We start from the raw sequence: 18,461 nt of genomic DNA on the forward strand, positions 1-18,461 counted from the left end.
TTCTGGCAGGAGATTTTAACGCTCATCACCCTGCCCTCTTTAACTGTGGAGTTGGTAAGCTACTGGGCGACTTGAAAGGAAAACAACTATTTAATATCATGACAGCCAGGAATCTGTCATTTCAAGGCCCATTCTTTAAATCGTATATTGGTCCTCATCCAGGGACACCAGATATAGCCTTGACCAACAGAGACTGTGACCTCTTTCATTGTCGAGTCTCTCCTGGTGGAAACGTAGGATCTGACCATATCCCTGTTATAATACAACTACAAGCTTCTCCATTTAGAATACCTGTACCTCCTTAACCCATCTCAACACCCTGGGATTTGACCCCTTCAGGGGTGACGATGAAATTGTGTCGGAAAATTTACCTTCCACTGCAACTGACGACGCGATCAGCTCCCTTCACAGCCGAATACTTGATGCTACTAATGCAACTTGTCAATTAGCTTCCACAAAGATCTACCAACAATATAAACCTACTAGGGAAGTTAGAGACTGTATGAGAAATTATCAAATAGAATGTCGAAGACATCTTCAGACACAACCACCAGTGGCTACATTGTATAGATTGAGGCAGGAATTAATTACCATGATTAGTCATCACAAATGTGACTTACGGAAATTTCTAGTTCTCCAAGCTAACCAGTATAAACGTCAACCTAAAAAAATTTGGAGCAAGATTCGGCAACTTTTAGGGGCAAAGCACAAGACTCCCAGCTACCTAATTCATACCTTCACTGATGATGAGGTTGAGATTAAACATGATGATCCACAGGACCAGGCTAATTTGATGGGTGATGTATGGGAGAAAATTCTCTCCCACAATAACAGTCGTACATTTAATAATAACTACTATCAGTTGGTCAATGACTGGAGAGATGAGAACTTAGCTGATATCCAACCACTACCTTCCATCGATACATCAACTCTTGAAGATGACCGCCCGCTTACTAGACTTACTACACTACTTGAGATGAGTCAGGTTATTGGAAGAACGTGAAACACAGCCCCTGGTCTCTCTGGAATAACAATGAAACAAATAAAGTTCCTACACAGAAACTGTAAACAGTCTTTGGTCAATATCTTTAATGCCATCTTGGCCTCCGGACATTTTCCAGTGGTTTTTAAGGCTGCGAGGATGATCTTTCTTGCGAAACCCCAGAACGACATCCACCAACCTGGAAACTATGGACATATCATTACTTGAAGTCACTGGCCAAGTTCTTGAGAAGATCATTTCCAATAGATTGAACTATTATATGGAGTTTAATCACCTTTTTACATAAAAACAGCTCGGCTTTAGGACACATAGAGATACCCATCATGCAATAAATATTATTTTCGATGCTGTAGCGAGTCTGAAACACCAGGGCAATCTTGCCCTAATTGCTACCAGAGATGTTCATAAAGCTTTTGATAGCTTATGGCATGATGGTCTTATATATAAACCTATTGACCTACCTGACCATAACTGGACATTTCTCAGATTTATATATAACTTCTTAACTCAAAGAAAAATCATTCCTACCTTTCACGGCAGGTCGACAGAGCCTTTTATACCGACAGCTGGTGTCCCAGAAGGATCGTGTCTTAGTCCAATTCTATTCAATATTTTTCAATATTCTATTCTATTCAATATTTTTCGGGCCACCATGCCGTGGTGGGAATCGGCCGATGTGTTAATAAAAAACAATTATGTGAATGATCTTCCCCAACCGGAGTTCAATGATGCAATTATAACGCAATTTGCAGATGATGTTATCCATGTCGTCTCGTCAACCCCTGTAACAGGAAAATATAAGTATGAGAGGGTCATAGAAAAAATGAATATTGAACTTCGCCGAACATCTAATTGGGAAAAGAAATGGAGAATTACGACCAACCCTGACAAAGTCCTTGTTAGTATGACAGGATGTTTTGCATCAACCATCGAAGACAAAGGGGGGGGTATCTCCATTAGAGGTACACCTGTAGCCGTTAGAAACCCTAACAAGATCTTGGGATATGAAATAGGCTGCTTCACTCAACTTCTCACGTCAGTAAAAAGATCAACATAGCCAAAGCCTGTGTTAGCAGTCTCTATAGATTTAATCAAGCCTCTTCACACGTCAGAAAACATCTGTATAAAATGATAAAGACCTATACTCGAATACCCATGTTCCAATGTCGTTAACAACAAAGACCAACATGCTACGGTTACAACGGGTCCAGAATAGAGCTCTCCGCTTTATTACGGGTACCAGGAGGAGAGAGTTCCGGGGGTCAAAATGTGCAGATTTACACTGATCACAACAGGAGATAATTAGCTTTACCGTAAACAGGATACTGCCTTGATATGCTGAAAAAGAGGCAACTATGCAATGGAAGAACTCTACATACCAGATAGAGAACATCCTCCCAAAGTTTAAAATACTACCGACTATATCATTAACACTCCTCCTCACAGGACCCAAAGAATGACTCTCCCACAGAGGCTGCGTCGGTTCATCCATTACAACGATTAACCATCGACCAATGATCTTGAGCAGATGAAGATGATTGTGTAACACCAGAACCCTTCTATGTCTACTAAGAACATTGTCGCCCCTAATTATGGATATATCTTATATAACTTTTCACATCTACTATTAAATTCGCTATATTTACTATGGCCGGACACCACCTTGAAAGAAGCCAACGTGTCTAGTAATTTTTCATGAATTGTCCATGTAATTATCGCCTTGCCTTGTCGTTGAAGTCTTCATTATGCAATCGCAAAAAAAAGCAATTGTAACTTGTATATCTATTACCGACTCAGAGTCATGTACCTATATAGCTGTTATATCTGTGTGACTCTGATAGGTAAGTGTTATACCCCTTTCAATAATTTTCTATTATTACACACACACACACTTTTTATATTGCACCAAAGTGGTTGTGTCACTTCCCTTTTATATCCTACCTCACTCCCCCTCCCATCCTTTTTCTATATTTCTATCCATACCCATCCTTCTTCCTTACCCTTCTTACCAAAGCTCTGGTCGTAAGTTAAGCACCAGTCTGGAACCCATACCTGGTCAAGCACGTCAAGAAGTTAGAGAAAGTACAAAGGTTTGCAACAAGGCTAGTCCCAGAGCTCAGGGGAAATTCGTACGAGGAAAGGTTGAGGGAAATCGGACTGACGACACTGGAGGACAGAAGGGTCAGGGGAAACATGATAACGACATACAAGATACTGCGGGGAATAGACAAGGTGGACAGAGATAGGATGTTCCAGAGAGGGGACACAGAAACAAGGGGTCACAACTGGAAGCTGAAGACTCAGACAAGTCACAGGGACGTTAGGAAGTATTTCTTCAGTCATAGAGTCGTCAGGAAGTGGAATAGCCTAGCAAGTGAAGTAGTGGAGGCAGGAACCATACATAGTTTTAAGAAGAGGTATGACAAAGCTCAGGAAGCAGAGAGGGAGAGGACCTAGTAGCGATCAGTGAAGAGGCGGGGCCAGGAGCTGAGTCTCGACCCCTGCAACCACAATTAGGTGAGTACACACATACACACACACACACATATATATATATATATATATATATATATATATATATATATATATATATATATATATATATATATATAGTAGGCTGGTAGACAGCAACCGCCCAGAGAGGTACTACCGTCCTGCCAAGTGAGTGTAAAACGGAAGCTTGTAATTGTTTTACACGATTCAATTCAATTCAATTCAAAGTTTATTCTCTATAAGGATTACAATGCTGAGTTTACAGAATTTGGTTATTGTATTGTTTACATGTAGTAAAATAATAATTACAGAGTGTACCACTAGAACACCTAGCATGGCTAGGCATTTCGGGCAGACTTAAATTAAATCTTAAGTTTAAAATATTACAAAATTATGAGGTAAGTTGGTATTATGGCTAAGTGACTAAATACTAGTTTGTGAGTTTAGCAATGTGAATGCTTTTGTTTTGGCACTATACATAGTTTCAGTATTGGAGTATCACAGGCCAACTTATGACTAGTTAAGATTCATTATTTTGAGATTGAGATTGATATTTCTGTTTATGGTCAAATGGGTGAGTGAGTGTAAGTGTTAACCACCAGGTGGTATTCGTGTAATTAGTTGACAGGGTGTATCAGGGAGATAAGATGTTTTCTGATGGTAGTTTTGAAGGTGATGAATGTGTCTGCAGTTTTAGAATTTTCAGGTAGGGTGTTCCAGATTTTAGGGCCTTTGACATACATTGAATTTTTGTAAAGGTTTAGGAATGTCATAGAGATGTTTGTGTCTGGTATTGTGCCTGTAGGTTCTGTCGCAACTATCAAGAAAGCATTTTAGGTCAAGGTTAATATTGGAATTTAAGGTCCTGTAGATGTAGATTGCACAGTAGCAAGTGTGGATGTACTGAACAGGGAGTAAGTTCAGATCTATGAAGAGTGGGGGGGTGTGTTGCCAGGGATGGGATTTAGTGATTATTCTTACTGCGGCTTTTTGTTGGGTTATTATTGGCTTTAGGTGTGTTGCTGCAGTTGAACCCCAAGCACATATAGCATAGGTGAGGTATGGATATATAAGTGAATGGTATAGTGTGAGAAGGGCAGTTTGCGGCACGTAGTGTCGTATCTTGGAGAGGATCCCAACCGTTTTGGATACTTTTTTGGTTATGTGTTGGATATGGGTGCTGAAGTTCAGGTTGTTGTCGAGGTATAGGCCTAGGAATTTGCCCTCATTATGCCTGGCAATTAGAGTGTTGTCGATCTTAATGTTAATTTGCGCATCTGCTCTGCTACCAAACATAATGTAGTAGGTTTTGCCAGTGTTAAGCTTAAGTTTATTGGCTGTCATCCAAGTCGATATTTTGATCAGCTCCTCATTAACAATGGTGTTAAGGGTGGCAAGATTAGGGTGAGAGATGACATAAGTCGTGTCGTCAGCAAAGAGAATGGGGTTCAGGTGTTGAGATACGTTTGGAAGATCATTGATGTATATGAGGAAGAGCAGGGGACCAAGGACACTTCCCTGCGGAACTCCAGTATCAAGTGGCTGTGTTGTTGATGCAGTGTCTTTAATGGTGACATACTGATACCTATTAGTATGGTAAGATTTGAAATATGCACGCGCATGGCCTCTTATACCATAATGGTCAAGTTTGTGGAATAGGATGTCGTGGTCTACTGTGTCAAAAGCTTCTCTTAGGTCAATAAAAATTCCTAGTGGATATTCCTTATTTTCCAGTGCTGTGTAAAGCAGATCTAGCATTTTTATGATTGCATCATTAGTGCTTTTATTTTTCCTGAATCCAAATTGGCAGGGGTTGAGTATGTTTTGTGCCGTTATAAATGAATATAGTCTCCTGTGCACAAGTTTCTCAAAGATTTTGGATAGCAATGGTAAGTTTGATATTGGCCTATAGTTGTTTAAATCTGTAGGGTCACCACCTTTATGTATTGGTGTAACCCTTGCCGTCTTGAGTAGTTTCGGGAAGGTGCTAGTTTCTAGTGACTTGTTAAAAAGTAATGAGATAGCATGCGAGAGGACATGGGCCGCTCTCTTGTACAATAATGGTGGGACATGAGACAGATTCCCTGAGTTATTTTTAAGTGACTTATAATCTCGGTGACTTCCATGGGCTCAGTTGGAGCAAGATAGAAGGAATTTGGGAAATTCCCATCTAGGTAGTCCCCGGCATGGGCATTGGTGCGTGGGATTTTATTGGCGAGATTAGAACCTATGGTTGAGAAGAAGTCTTTTATCTTGTTATCTGTGTCAGTGGGATGCAGTGGTGTTTCATTAGGTTTAGTTAGGGCAATATTCTTGTTTTTTTTCAGTTTTTGGGTCCCTAGAATCTGAGAGAGTGTTTTCCAGGTCTTTTTTATATCTCCTCTTGTGTCAGTGAATCTACTGGAGTAGTATAGTTGTTTGGCTTCCTTTATTACTTTGGTGAGGACTGATGAATAGTGTTTAAGAATGTATTAAGCCCTGTCTATATTGCTTTTCATATTGGTGTTTCTTATCAATGGATTTCAGAATGGTGCTGGTTAGCCATGGGCAACCAAGCCGTTTGTTTGTGATCTGTTTCGTTTTTATAGGACAATGTTTGTTGTATAGTCTAAGTAATTTGTTAAGAAAAATGTCTGTCCAGTCATCAATACCATTGGCCTTGGGGAATTCTGTAGGCCAGTCAACAGTCTATAGGTCAGCTGTGAACTTCCTTATTGAGGCCTCATCATGGAGTCTAAATGAAACTTTGTTGTATTCAAATGGTGGTTTACTAATGTTTGTCAAGAGGAAGGTAGGGTAGTGGTCTGTAGTGCTATCTGTGATTATCCCTGATTTAAGGGGGGCTAGTATATTGGTCCATATGTGGTCTATTATGGTTGCACTTGTCTCAGTGAGCCTGGTTGGTTTAGTTATTGTTGGTATGAGAAGTGTGTTGTTCATATTGTTGATGAAATCAGTTACAGGCTGATCATCTAGTAGGCCAAGGTTGATGTTGAAGTCTCCAGCTAAGAGAAGGTGGTGCTTATTCATTTGTCTGTTTGTTATTAGTGCCTTTAGTTTCTCACTGAAATTTGGGATGTTTGTGTGGGGTATCCGGTAAATGGCACCGATTGTTATAGGCGTCTTAAGTTTTTTTTACAGTAAAATTAGCAAAAATGTATTCTCCATATTCATCACTAAAGCAGGTGGTGCTAATACAAGATAATTGGTTAGAGTAATAGATTGCAATACCACCCCTAACTTGGTATGGTCTGCAGTTGTGGATTGCTGTGTATCCTGGTAGAGGGTAGATATCTATTATGTCCTGCTTAAGCCAGGTCTCAGTAAGAATAATGCAGAAGGGTGTCTTTAGTGATTCAAGGAGTGCCAGGAGGTCATCATAGTGTTTGCTTAGGGACCTGATGTTGTAGTTAAGTACTGATAGACTTTTAGCATTGTTTAGGATAGTGCTGGCTTGTGATGCTGTGTAGTAAAGGCAGTTACTTTCCAGTAGGTTTTGATTGTGTGTCAGATTATGGAGGTTTAGATCAGGGTCAACGTGATCAATCATCTTCTAGGTTTAAATTATGGTTATTTATATCCTGAGTTGTGGGTTGAGTTTGAGTACTGATATCTGTAGTGGTGGGAAGTTTGGACAAGTATATAGCTATAGCATTTTGGTCATGTAGAGTATAGTCACTAATACACATAATGAAGTTGATGTTGTCTATGTGTTGTGCTGGAATGAGCTAAAGTACAACTAGGTATAAACTAGTAATATAAAAATACAAATTAAAAATAGAACAAGACTCTCACTTGTAATTGCACTAAGGTCTAATATAATGACTTTTGTGGAGTCTATGTATTGAGCTAGAATGAGCTATAGTTCAACTAGGTTTATTAATCTAATAATATAAAAATACAAATTAAAAATAGCACCAGACTCTCACTAGTAATTACACTATGGTCTAATATAATGAATTTGGTATTGACTATGTATTGAGCTAGAATGAGCTATAGTACAACTGAGTTTAATCTAATAATATAAAAAAGGCACAAGACTCTCAATTGTAATTGCACTAAGGTCTTATATAAGTTGTTTACAAGAATTAGAGTATAACTAGATTTAAATTGACAAGATAAAATATGCAAGTTAAGGTAGCAAAATAATAAAAAAAGTAGAAAAAAAAATATATGAGGTAGTTGGTACTAGTTAGCAAAAGATAGTTAAGGGCCTTGAACAATAATATAATTGAAATATACACTAATTGCACACACAATATAGTCACTAAGATATGAAAACAATCTTAGAATAGGACTTATAATATAAACTTATAATATAAAAATACAAATTGAAATGGTACTTGCAATTGCACTAGAGTCTGGTATAGGTTGTTGACAAGATCAGGAGTATAACTAGATTTAAATTGACAAAATATAATTCACAAATTAAAGTACCAAAAGAATAATAGTAAAAAAATAATAAGGGTAATGTCTTGGTTATAATATGATAGTAAGATGGTAGACAGGTACACAGGTACACAGATACACAGGTACACAGGTACACAGGTACAAAGGATAATATAAAGGTTGGAGTTGAATATACAAACTTGAAAATTTGGCAACAAAATGTTATGGGAAGTATAAAATAATGTTTAATGTACAAAAGTAAAATTGTCTGGTAGTAAATATGGTGTTTAATAAAATTTTAGTAAGTAATAATGATTACAAAATAAGTGAAAAAGTAATGTTTATTTCTTTCAAAATTGCACTGGTAATTATACTAGAGGTTATATGGCAGTACAAGGTAATTAAGAGTACTCTAAGATAGTAAATGTGGTATTAAAACTGGTTAAGGTAATTAGACAAGTAATGGTTATTAAATGTCAAAAAATTTTAAGAGTAAATTGTATTGATAGTAAAAATGGTAATTATTAATTTTAGTAAGTAATATCAATTGATAGTATTTAAAAAAATAGGTAGTAATATGGACAGAGAAAGTATCGATTCAGCTAATATTTAAGCAAACAATAGTAAATAAGAAAATTAGATAAGGTGACTTATGCTTACTAGTAAAATCACAAAATGAGGTAGTTGATTATTTAATTACTAAGAGATTGTACTACGAGATTTGAACAATAATGGAGCAAAACATACACTACATTACGTAGGCTTTTAGGTTGGACATTTAGTTATTCTCTGTAAGATCAGTATCCCTGAGAAATCGTGATAGATCATTCTCGTTCGTGATTGTGTACAGTTGACCTACATTTGTTTTCCTAACTAGAATTTTCCCATCTCGTGTGAAGCATTGGTGTATTGTGTCATTATTTCTGACTCTATGCAGGAGGTTCTGACGTTTTTTGGTAAGACTCGTTTATGTATACCTCTTTCTTTACTTTAATAGAGGCAATTATTAAGTCTTTTTTCCTGTCATGTGAGTGGAATCTAAGCATAACACTTTTTCTACCATGGGATCCTAGTAACCTGGCTTCTTTTATTTCTGACTCTGGTACAATAACACTTGTTTGGTCCTTTATGATCTGCAGAGTAGGATTGCTCGTGTCTTTTTTTTTATGTCTCATACACATGCAAGATTTCAGAGGTACGTCTTGCTACTTCTACTTACACTTAGGTCACACTACACATACATGTACAAATATATATATACGCACCCCTCTGGGTTTTCTTCTATTTTCTTTCTAGTTCTTGTTTATTTCCTCTTATCTCCATGGGGAAGTGGAACAGAATTCTTCCTCCGTAAGCCATGCGTGTTGTAAGAAGCGACTAAAATGCCGGGAGCAAGGGGCTAGTAACCCCTTCTCCCGTATATATTACTAAATTTAAAAAGAGAAACTTTTGTTTCTCTTTTTGGGCCACCCTGCCTTGGTGGGATATGGCCGGTTTGTTGAAAAAAATATATATGTATAATATATATATATGCAAAACAACCACTGTGAAAGAATAGAGAAATTCCAAGCGCTTTCGTGACTACTCACATTATCAAGGAACTATGTCATTGTTCTGAAATCACCTGTTTACTGTGATCTTATTGCATAATATACATATATATATATATATATATATATATATATATATATATATATATATATATATATATATATATATATATATATATATATATGTATGTATGTATGTATGTATGTATAATTTGTGCTTAAGTGGTCCATGGTGTCGAATAACTTGGACCTACTTGATCTACAGTATATAAAATAAATATTTAAACAATCGAAATATTTTCAGAATTTCGGAATTTATCTTTTTAAATACGGAGGCAGCACACGTCAGTTATTCTGTGCAGGATTTCCAACATTTCAGAGGAATCTTTTTTTAAGCTACAATTCAAAGTCAAAAGGCACATTTAAATTTTTATTCTGAAACATTCTTGTCCATCGTGTTTGGACGAGTTGTGAAATCACCCGTGTTGATTCGATCGCCCCCTCGGTCCGGTCCCAAATCAGGCCTCCTGTTGATGGCTTTGTCAATCAGGCTGTTGGTGTTAGCAGTACACTATCCAACTAAGCAACAAATCCCAGCTTATCAGGAACTAACCTGAGGAACTTATGAAGTTCCTTTCTGACAACAGCTAAAAGCTTGTTAATAAATCCAGTTTATAAATTAAGGAAGAGATTTGAAAAATCTTGGATTCAGAGTCCAGCTTATCAGGAACGAACTTGAGGAAAATATTACTTGCCCTCTTGAAGATATGTAAAGTAAAAGGACACAAGTGCAACTAATGTGACATTTATTGTGGCAACGTTTCGCTCTCCAGGAGCTTTATCAAGCCATTACCAAAGAGCGAAACGTTGCCACAATAAATGTCACATTAGTTGCACTTGTGTCCTTTTACTTTACATATTGTCGGTAATTCTACCAACTTTATTACACTCTTGAAGATAGTCGAGAGCCTGTTAGTAATTCTCTCATGTAAATTAAAGAAGGGGAATGGCAATTCTTAGGTCCAGTACATTGTTTGAATTATCTCTTAGAGTATGTTCCTAGTTCTCCAATGTCTGTTTATCACTGTGGGGGATCTTCCACCATCTTAATAATAACGTCGAATTCCTACACATTTTTTTTGTATTTTGTCAGCTGTTAATATTTAATCAATTAAAACATTTAATAACACAAATAATTCACAAAGGTAAAAAAAATGAAACTTCAACAGAAAACGAAGACCTACCGAATAAACTACAAAGTAGGTAGGTAGTAGGTAGGTAGGTAGGTAGGTAGGTAGGTAGGTAGGTAGGTAGGTAGGTAGGTAGGTAGGTAGGTAGGTAGGTAGGTAGGTAGGTAGGCTCACAGGTAAGACCCACAAGTGTGTGAGTGGGGAAGTGGGGACAGACGAAGAATAGCCTGTGAGAGGAACGTCTTTAGTTGTAGATAAAGAGCCAGGGTTAAACCCAGCTGCAAGGCGATGTGAAGCACATGTCGACAACGATGTAGAAAGCATGAGAGCACGATTCAGGGCTGGCTGTATCTTGCTCGGTGGGTGCAGCTTAATCTTGTTCGTGATTGGTGGCTGGCGGTAGGCAGGGAGGAGGAGACGGGGGAAAGGAGGCTGCTGCATGGTAATTGCTCAGTTGAGATGCAGTAATTTAATGGGAGTTGTGACTGTGTCACACAATTTCCGTGTTGACGGTAGTAGATGCATTTTTGAGAGTTTTTAGTCTTGGTCTTGGGATGATGAGTATTGTTGTCTTCTTGGTCTCAAGTGCTGGGTCTTTTATTACTTGTTTTAAGGTCTCTAGTAGTGTTGAGAAAGAACAGTAGGTGCCAGGGCTGCTGGTAAACTTTACTGTTCTTGCCGCAATTTGTTTGTACAGGTTGGTCGAAGTCATTGCACATTCGCGATCTTCGATTGTATAGAAAGTGACGTCATTCCAGTGTAAGTAAGGAGTAGCATCATCTGTCTGCATTCTTTGATGAGTTGACTGTAGTTTTTGCCTTCTTGGTAGGTGGTAGAGGCATTTTGGGCGAATTCTCTGATAGATCCATAGCAGCTGAGGAGGCGGAAGATGCTCCTGGTGCTGATTGATTAGTTTCTGTGATGAGTGGAGGCAATGGTGGCTTCTCATTGGCGGGTTCTGGGTGCAAGTCATCTAGTGCAGTGAAGTTGACGAATTTTGGGGTGGTCTTCAGTATATCGGCGGAAGTAGGGCATTCTGGGAAGTTAAAGGCTGGATGCAAAGAGTTCATTAATAGTCTTGTTGAAGGACCCAGGGTGCGCTGCGTTTTGCATGTGAGCAAACAACTTGCAGTTGCAGTAGTAAATTTGTGTTGAAACACCGTCGGGTAGTGAAGAGGTGGTGGTGGTTGGTGGCGTCTGTTGGGTAGCTTGCAGGATCTTAGTAGTGGCTGTTTGGAGTTTAGCTATAATAGCCTAAGTGGGGGAATTAACGGTCGTCTTTTTAATGTCTTCTTTTATCTTCTTTAGATTTCCTTACGGACAGGACATGGCTGCAACAGTGTGATGGTCACTCTTACAGTTGATGCAAGTGGGGTTAGTAGTTGAAGTGCAGGAGCGATAATCATGTCCGTCATTCCTACATGTGGAACAGATCTTATTCTTGATATGGCATTCGGTGGTGGAGTGTTGTAGGAGTAGCAAGTCTAACAAGGTGTTAAATGGTTGAAGCGTTCTGGCTCAATCTGTTGAGGGATGATAAGATAAGATAAGATAAGATTTCGTTCGGATTTTTAACCCCGGAGGGTTAGCCACCCAGGATAACCCAAGAAAGTCAGTGCGTCATCGAGGACTGTCTAACTTATTTCCATTGGGGTCCTTAATCTTGTCCCCCAGGATGCGACCCACACCAGTCGACTAACACCCAGGTACCTATTTGCTGCTAGTATAAAGGGCTTGTTTGGTAGCTGTAGAGCGGGTAGTTAAATGATATACTTCTTCGGAGGCTTCTTAGTTTATTGTTAAGTAGTGGTGGGTTACACAGGCTTGTGTGTTTGTGCCCATGGCCCGGGCAGGGCCATGCCCACGAGAGAGAGATGAGAGTACTTGTGTGTTGAAGCCAGGCCGCTGTGTGAGTGAGAGCGAGGCAAGTCTGGGCATACTGAAGTGGGAAGGCCTATAGATGGCAGCACCTGAGTGGCGCGAAATATGAACTAAGCTGGCAGACAGCATGGACTATCTGTGCAGACAGTACAGGCTGTCTACATACGCTCGGCCACCTATCGCGCGTCGTCCCGACGCGACAATACTGGTAGTAAAAGAAACTCGGTCTCTCTCTCTCGTAGGAACAGGGCACAGAACACAAAATAAAAACATATATATACATATGGACATGGAAAAAAAACTTCCTTCAGGGAGGGAAGAAAAAAACATGTGGGGTGTGCTAAACATCGTGGTCAAAGACAATGAGCGTCGAAGGGCATCACTGCACGCCTTCCTGCGTCTGGACAGATACTGCAACACGGGAGACATCGCTGCGGCTGAGCTGTGACGTAACAGGGTACGGTCTCTGGAACGGTGAAGCAGTCATCGTAGGAGTCGCTGCAGGTTTTCACTCAACCTGGGGCACGACATGCTGGTGCCCTCGAGTGAGGCGTCGACAAAACTCGGCAACTGGGCAGGACTTCTGGCAAGCGACTCAGGAGGACACTTCTCGACTGGTACTGTCGCTGGGCTATCACTGCCGGCGAGCGTGGAGCGAGTTGTGGAGCGAGTCGTGGCAGAGACGACTGGGCGAAACATCTGGGAGTCGTAACATCATACACCAGACTGCAGTGAGAGAGCTAGCAGTCAAAGTGACATCTTCTTTGTGCAGGCTGCTCACTGAAGCTTGTGACACGAGGCTGACACAGCGCCTGCCGACAGGCCTGGCTGCGGCTTGACGAGTATCATCTCTCGACAGTGGAGTTATAGCAGAGGTTAGTCTAAGCGTCCCCAGACTTGTTTCTCTACATATAACTGCACTCTGAAGGTCTGGAGGTGAAGTGAAACAAATCTCGATGGGAATCGTAGCAGGTACGATTCTACAGAACATCACGAGCGACGAGCATAAAAGCTTTCTGTACAAGGGGGCTCATACGCTCAGGGCTGAGAAATCAGCTGTCAAACACACTGGTCACGGGTGACTTAGTGGTACAACTCAAGGGTCTGACCACAGACCTCACTGGACACACGGAACTTTAAAAACACACCGCTGTACATACGGTACAACATGGCTTAACTAGCAAATGATGCTTTTCTGCGCATAAAACTGACTAAGACATACTAAAATGTGAGAACACTGACTGAGAGGAATTAATTAACACACGACATATATTTTCTCTCAATCTTCTCGACAATACTGAAATAATTACTAGAACACTCGATGTGACATCATGTGATGTCAGGCGTGATGTCGCAAGGTGACGTCAGCAGCACTGTGACGTCAGCAGACAACGTGAGGTGACGTCAGGCAGACATCGAGAGGTGACGTCAGCAGACATCGTGAGGTGACGTCAGCAGACATCTCGAGGTGACGTCAGGCAGACATCGTGACGTCATGAAGTCGGGCAGCATCGTGGGTGGCGTCGATGTGATGCGGGCAGCAGACCACAGCATGAGGCCTGGGACATCTGGTAACTCACGTGGCTTTGTAGGTCTACATGACATCGGCCACACCCAACGTGGTGTCGATCCACGTGGTGTCGTGATCTACGTGGGATGCTGATCCACGCAGCTTCGAGTGGCCTCGGGCACTCGGATACACAGCACTGGCAAAGAATTCACACGAAAAACAGCAGAAAACACAGCAGAGGGAGAGATGGCGTGGTGGTGTATGGTAGTGTGGTGGCGAGGAGCGTGGGTGAGTGTACGGCGAGGGAGGATCTGGCAACTTCCTCCTCTCAAACCCAAAACACGGCGAAACGCACACTGGACGCAGAAATCACCACAAAACTCACCTCTGGCTCGCTGAAACAGCTGTGCTGAGCTGAACAACAACAGCAACATACAAGTGACGCTGAACACGTGACTTGAGAAACAGCGTGGGGTCACTGGGACGCCACTTACAATTCTCGTAGAATTTCGATAAATTTCGGCTGGATCCTGCTTGTACCTGTGTCTGGATGCTCAAACGTGCAGACACGACATCAGGATAACTCGTTGAGAGACGGATGCTTCTTGTGTAGGGTGATGAAATGAAGGTGACTTCATACCTCTCCTTCCTCTCTCCAGGGTAAACACAACGCTGCGACCACCGCTGGTACCAATATAAAGGGCTTGTTTGGTAGCTGTAGAGCGGGTAGTTAAATGATATACTTCTTCGGAGGCTTCTTAGTTTATTGTTAAGTAGTGGTGGGTTACACAGGCTTGTGTGTTTGTGCCCATGGCCCGGGCAGGGCCATGCCCACGAGAGAGAGATGAGAGTACTTGTGTGTTGAAGCCAGGCCGCTGTGTGAGTGAGAGCGAGGCAAGTCTGGGCATACTGAAGTGGGAAGGCCTATAGATGGCAGCACCTGAGTGGCGCGAAATATGAACTAAGCTGGCAGACAGCATGGACTATCTGTGCAGACAGTACAGGCTGTCTACACTAGGTGAACAGGACAACAGGTGTAAGGAAACGTGTCGAATGTTTCCACCCGCCGGGAATCGAACCCGGGCCCTCCGTGTGTGAAGCGGGAGCTTTAGCCACCAGGCCACCAGGCTAGGCCATCTGACAGGGCTCTGGCGGCCATATTAATGTTCAGAAACGTGACCTTGAGCATCGAGGAGGCCTGGAAATCTTCACGACATTTTCTACCTTGGTCCAGTCGTTCTGGTCTTCAGTTGATGATTTGAGTTCCCCATGATCTGACGAACAAAACAGTTGTTGACCTTGTTGAGTATTTCACCACTTTTTTTTAACTCGGTAACTGATAATAATAATAATAATATCACATATACTACTATGTATGTATGATTATTACTATTACGACATACTACTATATATAGAAAGCTGCTTGTTATGCAGAGCATTTCGGGCAAATTAGGTCAGTTTTGTCCCAGGATGCAACCCACACCAGTCGACTAACACCCAGGACCAGCAGGTGTCTTATGGAAACACGTCCCTAATATTTTCAAGCTGTACCGGAGATACAATCTCCGGACCTCAGTGTGTGAGCTGAGTGCGCTAGTGATCGAGCTATGGGACACCATAAATAGATAGATGCAGGTTCATCCCTGAATTTTCTTAATGCTGAAACACATTTTTATTTCCTAAATTCATTGTAAAGTATTAAATACTAATTTTCCGATTATTAAATTTGGCTGTGCGTGCTGCAAAGAGCAAACATCTAGCATTCTTATGGCTTTGAAAAAAAAGCTTCTCCTCTGCAGAGGAGAATGTTATATAATTATTCGACAAATTTAAATGCTACTTGGTGAGATTCGGTAGTGGCTGCTCTCACACATAGTTAAAAAATTACACAATTACCTTTACCACAATAATTGATTATAACTTCAAATTTTCCTTCAGTCCTATTCACCCCTTTCCCCACATCGCACATAACTGACTTTTATTCATATAATTTTCTTCCCTGTGTACTCACCCTAATGGCCTCTCTCCTCATCTCTACCATGTAACTCTTGCAACACTTTCATGCACCTTGCCATTCTCCTGCACTGCTTCATGGATTTACCGGATTGCAGGTGTACCCAGAGAGCTACTGGGAACCACTGGTGGTGCTCAATAATTCTACGCTGAAGGTGGAAGAGGGCTCTAGAGTGATCATTGACCAGGCAGCGCTCAACATCATGCACCCTAACATTGCACCCTCCGACATCACATACATCATTGTCCAGCGTCCACAGAATGGCTACTTGGAGGTCGATTTGGGTGAGATCACATCATCGGAGTACGAGAATGAAGTCAGTCTACACAGACATGAGGTAAATGTCTAAGTTAATTGAGAGGAAACAGATTTTTTTTATTAAACGTGTTTTAAATATATTTTACTTTCACATGTGAGTCTTCTGTATCCTATTATTTACCCATTACTAATGTAGTCGTACAATAAATAAATCTCCACAATCAGCATACAGCCTTTTAATATATAGCTATACACCTACCATTCACACCACTGCTGCCAGCCTACCATTCACACCACTGCTGCCAGCCTACCATTCACACCACTGCTTCCAGCCTACCATTCACACCACTGCTGCCAGCCTACCATTCACACCACTGCTGCCAGCCTACCATTCACACCACTGCTGCCAGCCTACCAGTCACACAACTGCTGCCAGCCTACCATTCACACCACTGCTTCCAGCCTACCATTCACACCACTGCTTCCAGCCTACCATTCACACCACTGCTGCCAGCCTACCATTCACACCACTGCTGCCAGCCTACCATTCACACCATTGTTGCCAGCCTACCATTCACACCACTGCTGCCAGCCAACCATTCACACCACTGCTGCCAGCAAACCATTCACACCACTGCTTCCAGCCTACCATTCACACCACTGCTGCCAGCCTACCATTCACACCACTGCTGCCAGCCTACTATTCACACCACTGCTTCCAGCCTACCATGCACACCACTGCTTCCAGCCTACCATTCACACCACTGCTGCCAGCCTACCATTCACACCACTGCTTCCAGCCTACCATTCACACCAATGCTGCCAACCTACCATTCACATCACTGCTGCCAGCCTGACATTCACACCTCTGCTGCCAGCCTACCATTCACACCAATGCTGCCAGCCTACCATTCACACCACTGCTGCCAGCCTACCATTCACACCACTGCTGTCAGCCTACCATTCACACCACTGCTTCCAGCCAACCATTCACACCACTGCTTCCGGCCTACCATTCACACCAATGTTGCCAGCCTACCATTCACACCACTGCTGCCAGCCTACCATTCACACCACTGTTGCCAGCCTACCATTCACACCAATGCTGCCAGCCTACCATTCACACCACTGCTTCCAGCCTACCATTCACACAACTGCTGCCAGCCTACCATTCACACCACTGCACGTTAAGAGACCATACAATAAGTGTCAGGGGCCCGAGACTGTTCAACTGCCTCCCAGCACACATAAGGGGGATTACCAACAGACCCCTGGCAGTCTTCAAGCTGGCACTGGACAAGCACCTAAAGTCAGTTCCTGATCAGCCGGGCTGTGGCTCGTACGTTGGCTTGCGTGCAGCCAGCAGCAACAGCCTGGTTGATCAGGCTCTGATCCACCAGGAGGCCTGGTCACAGACCGGGCCGCGGGGGCGTTGACCCCCGGAACTCTCTCCAGGTAAACTCCAGGTACACTGCTTCCAGCCTACCATTCACACAACTGCTGCCAGCCTACCATTCACACCACTGCTTCCTGCCTACCATTCACACCAATGCTTCCAGCCTACCATTCACACCAATGCTGCCAGCCTACCATTCACACAACTGCTGCCAGCCTACCATTCACACCACTGCTTCCAGCCTACCATTCACACCACTGCTTCCAGCCTACCATTCACACCACTGCTGCCAGCCTACCATTCACACCACTGCTTCCAGCCTACCATTCACACCACTGCTTCCAGCCTACCATTCACACCACTGCTGCTAGCCTACCATTCACACCACTGCTGCCAGCCTACTATTCACACCACTGCTTCCAACCTACCATTCACACCACTGCTGCCAGCCTACCATTCACACCAATGCTGCCAGCCTACCATTCACACCACTGCTGCCAGCCTACCATTCACACCACTGCTGCCAGCCTACCATTCACACCACTGCTGCCAGCCTACCATTCACACCACTGCTGCCAGCCTGCCATTCACACCACTGCTGTCAGCCTACCATTCACACCAATGCTGCCAGCCTACCATTCACACCACTGCTGCCAGCCTACCATTCACACAACTGCTGACAGCCTACCATTCACACCACTGCTTCCAGCCTACCATTCACACCACTGCTTCCAGCCTACCATCCACACCACTGTTGCCAGCCTACCATTCACACCA

General features: G+C 42.3%; 1 protein-coding gene and 1 long non-coding RNA gene across 2 annotated transcripts in view; one reads left to right on the top strand and one right to left on the bottom strand.

The window, feature by feature from the left end:
* Window positions 1-18,461, top strand: part of LOC128690996 (chondroitin sulfate proteoglycan 4) — a 380,847-nt gene that overhangs the window by 269,858 nt on the left and 92,528 nt on the right. Inside the window, exon 18 of the mRNA XM_070089260.1 lies at window positions 16,128-16,367. Within this exon, the coding sequence (XP_069945361.1) occupies window positions 16,128-16,367 (240 nt within the window). The remainder of the gene's footprint in view (window positions 1-16,127; window positions 16,368-18,461) is intronic.
* Window positions 724-9,361, bottom strand: LOC138853289 (uncharacterized). Its single transcript, XR_011392502.1, has 3 exons — window positions 9,151-9,361; window positions 1,532-1,785; window positions 724-1,188 (listed from the first exon to the last, which is right to left on the bottom strand). It is a non-coding gene; the product is annotated as an uncharacterized lncRNA (long non-coding RNA).

Source organism: Cherax quadricarinatus, chromosome 27 (genome assembly GCF_038502225.1).
Source record: "Cherax quadricarinatus isolate ZL_2023a chromosome 27, ASM3850222v1, whole genome shotgun sequence".
In the NCBI taxonomy this organism is placed as follows: domain Eukaryota; kingdom Metazoa; phylum Arthropoda; class Malacostraca; order Decapoda; family Parastacidae; genus Cherax; species Cherax quadricarinatus.